This window comes from Mus musculus, chromosome 8 (assembly GCF_000001635.26).
Source record: "Mus musculus strain C57BL/6J chromosome 8, GRCm38.p6 C57BL/6J".
NCBI lineage: Eukaryota > Metazoa > Chordata > Mammalia > Rodentia > Muridae > Mus > Mus musculus.
This window is the reverse complement of record NC_000074.6, coordinates 105,817,748-105,827,329: the sequence shown is the minus strand read 5'-3', so window position 1 is coordinate 105,827,329 and position 9,582 is coordinate 105,817,748. Positions and strand designations below refer to the sequence as shown.

The 9,582-nt window shown below is 46.6% G+C and overlaps 1 protein-coding gene across 6 annotated transcripts in view; it reads left to right on the top strand.

Moving 5' to 3' along the window:
- Positions 1-9,582, top strand: part of Ranbp10 (RAN binding protein 10) — a 65,524-nt gene that overhangs the window by 6,502 nt on the left and 49,440 nt on the right. For 2 of the 6 annotated variants that reach the window (XM_006531426.1, XM_011248526.1), the window contains exon 1: positions 1,141-1,252. The exons of 2 other annotated variants lie outside the window; for them this stretch is intronic. Coding sequence is in view for 2 of the 4 variants with exons in the window: in NM_145824.5 (NP_665823.3) it covers positions 146-380; positions 1,141-1,252 (347 nt within the window). In the remaining 2 variants the exon portion in view is untranslated. Of the gene's footprint in view, positions 1-121; positions 381-1,140; positions 1,253-9,582 lie in introns of those variants that run through there. 2 more of the 6 variants (NM_145824.5, XM_030243814.1) reach the window with 2 other exon arrangements.

Below are 9,582 nucleotides of genomic sequence, written 5' to 3'. Positions count from 1 at the left end.
GTATAGTAGTGTCCAGAGAAAGGTTGCCGGGACTCGGACTCAGTTTCCCTACGACCCTGGGATGCTCACGGCCCATTGGCTGAGCAAGGCAAATCTGGTTGCACTCCTCCCCGCCCCCAGTGACACAATAGCAGCTCCCTCCAAGATGGCGGCGGCGACGGCAGACCCGGGAGCTGGGAACCCGCAGGCTGGGGACTCCTCCGGTGGGGACTCCGGGGGCGGGCTACCGTCACCTGGAGAGCAGGAACTGAGTCGGCGCCTGCAGCGCTTGTACCCTGCGGTTAATCAGCACGAGACGCCGCTGCCGCGCTCCTGGAGCCCCAAGGACAAGTACAACTACATCGGCCTCTCCCAGGGAAACCTCCGTGTCCATTACAAAGGTATCAGCGGGTCTGGCCGCTGGGAGACAAGTTTACTGCGTCTGCAGGGAGGCTGTGCCCATTTTCCCTTTCTTTGCCCGGGTTTTCTGAGAGTTGGGCCTTAGCCCAGCGGAACGTCCAGAGTAGAGGGGTTGGTCAGGCCGGGGTTTACCCTGCTTCCTTTGCTCTGTTCCTAAATATTAGACTCAGAGACAACTGCATTAAATGTCCAAAACTAGACAGGACCTTCCACTTCAGGGCCACCCTTCTTTCCTGAGCTGGCTCCAATTTATGCTAGGCCCTTTACCACGGCTTAGTTTCAGTCTTTTTTTTGCAAAAAGAGGTGGTAACATTGCCACAGTAAGTGCATGGGCTGCCTGGCTGCCAGTCATCCCGGGACTGGGCTAGGCGCTGTGTGCTAAAGTTGTTGTTGGTGACTTCCATTTTTGCCACTTCCTTCCCCTGGGCTCCAGGCTGGGCTGTTTGGATTCTGGAGAGACGGACAACAGTATTCAGTGTCTCTCACACACTTCTGTTGCCTGTATCTACCTTGTTTTGTTTGTTGTGGAGGACAATATCTCTGTCAGGACTGTTGGTCTGGGGTGGAGATGATCTAAAGGCGGGAGGCTTAAGTGTTTACTCAGTTGTCTTATTATTCCTCAGAGAGTACAAGAACTTCTTCTGGCCAGGGAGGGTTGAATTTACCATGGCGTAGAGAAAAAGGAGGCCTTCATTTGCGTTTTTCTGGTGTTGACATTCCTTCCTTGGCTTCTTACATCAGGTCATGGCAAAAATCACAAAGATGCAGCCTCTGTACGTGCCACCCACCCCATCCCAGCAGCCTGTGGTATTTACTATTTTGAAGTAAAGATTGTCAGCAAAGGAAGAGATGGGTAAGCCTACTTAACTATCCCTTTCCCTCCTCAACATAGGACTGATGTTCCCCGTTGTCAGTGTTTGAAGCTCCTGAACTAGTATCAGGGACTGATATTAGCCTGCTGACCTACTTGGATCCGGGCTACCACTCCTCTGACTAGAGACACGATCTGGTCTGAACAGTGAGTGGGCTTTGAGAGCAGTGGGCACATTATAGGTGGAGCGGAGGGCACTTTTTTTTGTATTGTAATTAGATAGTCATAGATCGGGGTTGTAAGTAACAAGGTTACATTAACAATTCAAAGGGCAAGTGGGGTTTCCCCTGCTAGCATGTGGTGTTTGTGACTTCCCTTGTTTTCGAGGTTGAGGTTCCTTTTTATGGCACTGAGACAAGGAGAGGCATCAGGAAGCTTCAAAGGGACAGCAGAGTCTGCGCAGCTCTCTTCAAAGCTGTGGCAGCCACTGTCATCTGGATAAACAGTGTTCACACAGTCAAAGTCAGGTGACCTTGCTGCTCATAAACTTGTTTTTCAGTCCAAGGACTTGAACACCAGTTGGACCAGCTTTAGGAAGGTCTTATTAAAGTCAGCATTAGGGAGACTCCCTATTTTAGGGTGACCTAAGCAGACACAAGGTATCAGAGGGGACATTTGTCCTTCTCTTCCTTATTCCTCCAGTCTCCTTAATCCATCTAGTAATTGTCACAAAGCAGATGTCCCAAGCTACTCCAGAATGTGACTGTAACTATTTTGGGACAAGCTTTCTTTTTTTCCCTTCTTTTTTTTTTCCTCTCTTTCTCTTTCTCTCTCTCTCTCTCTCTCTCTCTCCCTTCCTTCCTTCCTTCCTTCCTTCCTCTCTCTCTCTCTCTCTCTCTCTCTCTCTCTCTTTCTTTCTTTCTTTCTTTCTTTCTTTCGTGGGGTTTCTCTGTGTAGCCCTGACTGTTCCGGAGCTTGCTCCATAGACCAGGCTGGTCTTGAACTCAGAGAGATCTACCTGCCTCTACTTCTGCCTCCTGAATGCTGGGATTAAAGGTGTGTGCGATCAGCACTACCATCACCCAGCTAAGGGATAGGTTTTCTTAGGTCTATTATGGGAGGATTGCAAATCCTACCAGTGGCATTCATGTGGACCTGAGTGTGTGTTTTTAAGCTTTTAGATAACTTTTGTCTCCTAACAACTGTCTCACTTATGTTGTGTGCAAAATGCCAGGTTTAGACGCTGAGCCTGAACTGAGCATGGTGTTGCAAGGCTGTAATCCCAGCACAAGTAGGGTGGGGTGGGGAGAAAGCAGGCAGATCTCTGTAGAGGCCAGCCTGGTCTACAAAGTGAGTTCCAGGACAGCCAGGATTATTTCATTAGACCCTGTCTCAAAACAAAATAAAAAAACAAAAAGGCTGAGTCTGGGCAGAACTGTTGGGATCGGAGCCTTGAATGTTTTCTTAGTGACTTTGTGACATCCTGGCCTTGGAGGGGCCTCGGACTTGAGTACATCTTGGGGCTTGAGTCTCATCACAGTCATTCTGGGATCTAAACTGCCTTTAGCCTTAACATTCAGTGACTTTAGAATTTTAATCAAGGGAATCTGTCGCATCTTTAACTTTCATTCCCATCTGCTTCATTTGCAGATAGAAAACTTACATTTGCTGGAAGACTTAAGATTAATATTTCTCTCTACCATCAGATAAAACATATTTAAATGTTTAAGTCAGTATCAATGAGAATGACCTCTTAAAACAAACACCTTAGGCTGGGCGTGGTGGCGCACGCCTTTAATCCCAGCACTCGGGAGGCAGAGGCAGGCGGATTTCTGAGTTTGAGTCCAGCCTGGTCTACAAAGTGAGTTCCAGGACAGCCAGGACAATACAGAGAAACCCTGTCTCGAAAAACCAAAAAAAAAAAAAAACCCACCTTGCCGGGCGTGGTGGCGCATGCCTTTAATCCCAGCAGAAGCAGGCTGATTTCTGAGTTTGAGGCCAGCCTAGTCTACAAAGTGAGCTCCAGGACAGCCAGGGCTATACAGAGAAACCCTGTCTTAAAAAACCAAAAACCAAAAAACAAAAAAACCCAAAAAAACTCCAAACACCTCAAAAATAGTTACAGTGTTGACTAAGATGTGGTGTTGGACTCAGATATTGCCAGGGAGACTGATGGGTGTACTTCTTAAGCTTGTAGGGAGGAAAATGGATCTTTTCTTTGTGGCCTTTTTTCACAGATAAGGGCTGAGCCAGTGAGAGACAAGAGCAGGTTTTCAGAAGGGGAATATTTAAACGTAGAGATCTGGATTCCTTCAGCTGCCCTTTTAGATGTCAGTGGCTCTTACTGAAGAAAGCTGTGTTAGAGTGTGTAAGCTGTGTTAGAGCGTGTAAGCTGTGTTAGAGCGTGTAAGCTGTGTTAGAGCGTGTAAGCTGTGTTAGACTCTAAGCTATGTTAGAGTGTGTAAGCTGTGTTAGACTGTAAGCCTTGTTAGAGCCTGTAAGCTGTGTTAGAGTGTAAGCTGTGTTAGAGTGTGTAAGCTGTGTTAGAGTGTAAGCTGTGTTAGAGCGTGTAAGAGTGTTGTGTTGCTTACACTGTGATGCACACCTTTAATCTCCAACAATGGAGGCTGAGGGAGACAGGCTGACCTCCATGGCAAATCCCAGACCAGCCAGGGCTACATAATGAGATCCTGTCTCAACAAAATGAAGAGTGTTTTTCCCAGCCTTTGCTTTCCTTTTTAAATAACAAAGTTCCATGTATTCCAGGCTGGCTTCTAATTTGTTATGACGAACGATGACCTAGAACTCATGATCCTCCAGCCTTTACTTCCCCAGTGCTAGGATAACAGACATATGCTACTCTACCTGATGTAGACGGTGCTGGGAATCATACCCTGAGCTGCTTAGACAGGAGGCAGGTACTCTACCAACCAGCCACATTCCCGGGACCTATTCTTGGTGTTTTTACATATGTTGAATACACTTGTTGAGTTGATCTGGAAGGCTTAAATTTATAAAATCATGTGTGATATGTGTGTGTGTGTGTGTGTGTCTGTGTCTGTAGTGGCTTGCTTCAGTTGACAGACAACTAAAGCAGTAAGATAGGGGTGGGTATATAACTCCCCAAGGCTACTTTCTGGAATCCCTGAAAGGCTTTTTGTGGTTGAGATAAAACTAGTTATTGGTATGAGCCACATAGTATAGGTCAGGTTTTTCTTTTTCTTTTTCTTTTCTTTTTTTTTTTGTTTGTTTTTTGTTTTTTTTTTTCAGGACAGGGTTTCTTTGTGTAGCCCTGGCTGTGTACAGAACTCCATTTCAGGTTTGGCTTTTGAGGAGGCCAACAGGGAGACAGTGCCTCTCCATTGATGTTGGAAGTATATTTCTTTTTTTTTTTGTTTTTTGTTTTTTGTTTTTTTTTTTTTTTTGGTTTTTTGAGACTGGGTTTCTCTGTATAGCCCTGGCTGTCCTGAAATTCACTCTGTAGACCAGGCTAGCCTTGAACTCAGAAATCCGCCTGCCTCTGCCTCCCGAGTGCTGGGATTAAAGGCGAGCACCACCACGCCAGGCTGCGCCACCACGCCCGGCGGAAGTATATTTCTGACTCAGGTCTTGTTGATGGCACAAGCATTAACTGCAGCTATAGCTATTGGTTTTGTAGCCTTCCTGTGTTGTCTTATTTGAGCATCTCTAGAAAATGACTGGCGCAAATGACGATAGATAGACTTGTTTTGTGGGTGAGTCCCTGAGATGTTTGGTAGCCTGCCCTGGCTGCAGGGCTTAAGATGTGCAATCGCCTCACCTGTCAGATGTCCTTGCCTGATTCCAGACACGTGTCTGAGCTGCTGCTGACTTCTCCCATTATGGCTGCTATTGCCTGTCTTCTCTGGGTTGGTGTGAGGAACATCCTTACAAGATCACAGTGTCAGGGGATAGGACAGACAGGGAGAGTGTTCACTGAGGCTAGAAAAGCAGGCCATGTCGTTTGCTGGGCTTGACTGACTCATGTTCCCATTGAATCTGTAAACCTGTCTTTCTGTAGAGTTGTGTGTTGCTACTTACGGTATTTATTAATCCATTTTTTTTTTTATTGTCATGGTTCATCAGAAGTGCTTTTGTTTTCTTAGTGTTTATATAGAAAAAACTAAGCTAGTCTGGTTTGGTTTTATAGAAAGTTTTTTTTAAGTGATTTTATTATTTTTAGTTACGTGTGTGTGTGTGTGTGTGTGTGTGTGTGTTTGGGTATATGTGTTGTGAGCACAGTACTTGAGGTGGCTAGAATATGATAGCATATCCCCAGGACCTGGCATTTTAGGTAGTTACCTACCTGACATGGGTGCTGGGAATCAAACACAGGTCCTCTGGAAGAGCACCCATGCCTTTAGCCGATGAGCTCTCTCTCCAGCCCCTCACAGAAAGGTTTGGTCTGTGTGCTTGGGGTGGGATCCTTTTGAGACAGCTTTGCTTTGTAGTTCAGCTAGCTTCAAACAAGTGGCAGTCTCTTGCTGCTTAAGCTTCCCAGGGGCTACAGAGTAGTGTTATTTCAAGGATTTATAGAGTTGTTGTTGTTGTTGTTTTTCCATCCTGAATGTACCAGATACAATAGAGCAGAAGCAAAGACAGCAACAGATCAGCCTTGTCCTCAGGGAGCCCGTGGCCTGTTCAGTAGGCCTGAGAAGAGCTTTTCATAAGGGGATGTAAAGTTGAGCACTGCAGTGAGGGATGAGTAGGAGTTTCCAGTAGGCACTACCTGTGGATCTGTGACTCTAGTGGGTAATTAGCTTCATGGCAGGTGCTGGGTGTTTGGACTTTTCCTGTTTAGGAGGGAGGGCTCTGTGAAGGAGCTAAGAGCCTGGCATAGACTGATAGGCTTCAGCTGAACTTTGCCAAGTCACCAGAGCTGTGAACCTAGGGAGCAGGTCTGATAGGGTGAGGAGATGCCCTGCCAGGGGTGCCCCTCTGAGATAAGGGCCATCTGGGTTCCTCAGGCTGATTTTATGGACCTGTGGATGTCCCCAGCTTTTTATGATGACACATGGAGGGTGTGGCAGTCCTGGCTGGCAGATGCTTCAGTGTGACCCTCAAAATAGACTGTAACATCATCCTAGTGGCGGAGGCCTCCTGACATGTGATGGTTGGCTCTACCCAAGAACAGCAGACTTAGGCTAGAGCACTAGGTGGTGTAGACAGCACTACTGGGGTTGTGTTCAGCTAGGGCCCTGAGTAGGGATCTTTGGTTACTGCCAGCCACCTCTCGTTTGCTTGATCACATAGCAGCACACCCACCCATCCACGCTACAACCCAGGATGAACATTGATTGTCCTATGGCTGGGCTCCAGGAGCACAGACATGAGGCCTATTTAGAGATGAGAGATATACCCCTACAAGTGACCTCACAGGGGCATAGGAATTGTTAGTCCATGTTATGGACCCTTTCTGGGTTGGCCCAGGGCTTAGCGCTCTCTCTACACCTCTGAGTTGAGGGGACACTTGCAGAAGAGATGGTGATGAAATCACAAAGAGCAGTTGGAACGCTCAGGATAAACAAATGGAGAAACAGATGCTTTGGGCAGAAGACACAGGAAAAGATGTAGGCTGTCCTGGGCATGGTGGCTTATGCTTGTAATTATTGCGCTCAGGTGCCAGAGGCAGGAATATCAAAAGTTTGAACCCAGCTTGGCTTCAAGGCTAGCTTAGGGTTACACAGGGAGACCATGTTTATTTGGAAAAATTGGGGCCCAGGACAGAGTTAAGTAGGGACCAAATGGAAAATCCCTTGTGTATTGTGGCCAAGGATCGCGGACTTTGTTTTGAGGGTAGTTGGGTGTATAGACTCTGGCCAGTCTGGTCTAGCAGGCCTCTGTTGAGAGTGTTGTCCATGTGGGCCAGTGGCTTTAGGTCCTTCCCCCGGAGCATAGTTTTCTCTTAGTATGGTCCTTTTTCTCAGAGGTAGAGTGATTCTCTGCTTACGTGGTCGTTGTCTGATGGTTTGGTTTTGCCAGCTTCTCTTTGAAAGACAGTATCATCCTATGTTTTATGCCTAAGCATTTCCTTCTCATGTGTTTGGATCACCCAAAATGATTTGTAATGGAGACCGAGAGTCACTTTATTAAGATCTTACCTGTCACCTTCTTGGTCCTCTCATTCAAGAACCCCTCCCCCCATTCTGGTGTCTGTGCATGGTTCAGTGCTGTTGAAGCTCTGCTTATCTGTGGACTGGCTAATGCCTTCCCTCCTCTGCCCTGAGGAGTAGGTGCTATCCTTGTCAGAGCACTGGTAGGTAGCCAGCAGTGCCGTCCTGTTCTCCCTGACTGCCCCAGAGCTGGTGGAATTGGAGTGGCTGCTGAGCTTAAGGATGCGTGTTTCCTCAAGTGCCAAATACTGTGCTGTTACTGGAGCCTCTGGAGCCTCTTGGGGTGATAGAGTCTTACCTATATTGAAGGTGAAAACTAGTTTGGACATCTTGGGATGTAGCTCTGGCATGGGTTGAGGAAGCTGGAATCCATTTTTCTTTTTTTTTTTTTTTTTTTTTGGTTTTTCAAGACAGGGTTTCTCTATATAGCCCTGACTGTCTTGGAACTCACTTTGTAGACCAGGCTGGCCTCGAACTCAGAAATCCATTTGCCTCCCAAGTGCTGGGATTAAAGGCAAGGAATTCATTTTTCTAGTGGGGACTCCTCACTATAACTTGTTGCCTGCATCCAACTGTGAACTCAGAATGGGAAGTAAGAACACTTTTTAAGATTTAAAAAATTGGTATTTTCTTTGGGGGGGGTATTATCCATGTGCTCAAATACACATGTGGATTTCAGAAGGCAACCTAGAAGAGTTGGTCCCCTCCTTTTCCTCTGCCAAGTGAGCCCTGGGATTGAAGTCAGCTCTTCAGTCTTGGCAATGAGTACCTTTACCCACTGCTATCTCTATGACTCTTAGATTTTATTTTATTTTATTTTATTTTATTGCTTTTTGTTTTATGAGACAGGGTTTCTCTGTGTAGCCTGAGTGTCCTGGAACTTGCTGTATAGACCGGGCTGGCCTTGAACCCAGAGTTCTGCCTGCCTCTGACTCTCAAGTGTTGGGATTAAAGGCATGTGCCATTGGCTTTTGGATTCTTTTAAGTTAGTATTTATGTGTATATGTGTGTGTGTGTGTGTGTGTGTGTGTGTGTGTGTGCTTTCATTACATCTCATACAGGGAGGTCAGAGTGTGTGTGTGTTTGCATTACATCTCATACAGGGAGGTCAGAAGGCAGCTTGTAAAAAAGTAGCTTCGCTTCTACCGTGTGAGTATTGGCAATAGAATTCGGGTTAGCAGGCTTGGCAGCAAGCACCTTCACACACTGAGCCATCTCACTGCCCCATGAGTGGTGATGGGAGTGTTTGGTGTTGTTTTACTCTGTGACTTTGGCTGGCCTGGACCAAGCTGTGTAGACCAGGCTGACCTGAAACTCATTGAGGTCCACCTGCTTCTGCCTCCAGAGTGCTGGGTTAAAGGCGTACAGCACCAAACCCTGGCTCTCTCCTTGGGTCCTTTATAAATTAAATCTTCCTTGGTGAAAGGTCAGCCTCTAGGGAGATTCCTAGACTGGCCTCCTTTTGCGTCTTCCGTCTCTGGGAAGCTTGGTTTATTTCTGTAGATGGGTCAGTACAAAGGGGAGACTCCCAGTTAGAAGGCAAGCCAGGGTTTGTCAGGCTGAGCAGAGAGCATGAATTTAGCAGACCACTGGAAAAAGTAGAGTCCTGGAGGGGGTCTTGTGTGGTCAAGGATCAAGTTGGAAAAAAGACTAGTGTCTGAGAGAAGAGGTAGCTGTTCTCAGTGCAAGGATTTTTCTCTGCCTCTCAGGATCCATATAAAATGTCTTCATAGCTTCAAGATTTACTGTGTCTTTGTTGGGACCAAAATGTGGAGTCATGGCTGACTTGCAAGGACTGGAGGACTTGATGATAGAGCAGAGGGTAGTCTCTTGTCACCGAGATGTCAGAACAAGATGCCCTGGACGTGTAGGGATTTGGGAGGGGCCTAGAAAGTTCTTTCCACCCCTCTCCTGCCTCTCTTCTTGTCTTAGAAGGTATCATCAGATTTCAGGACTCTTTAGGTCAGTGTGCTGGCTCGTTTTATATCAATGTAATACAACACCTGGTCATCAGAAAGGAGCAGCTTTAACTGAAAAAATGCCTCTAGAGCTGGAGAGATGGCGCAGCCATTAAGCACACTGACTGCCCTTCCAGGGGTCCTGAGTTCAATTCCCAGTACCCATGGTGGCTCACACCCATCTATAATGGGCTCCAATGCCCTCTTCTGGTGTGTCTGAAGACAGCAACAATGTACCCACATACATGAAATAAATAAATAAATGTTTAAAAAAAAGAAAGAA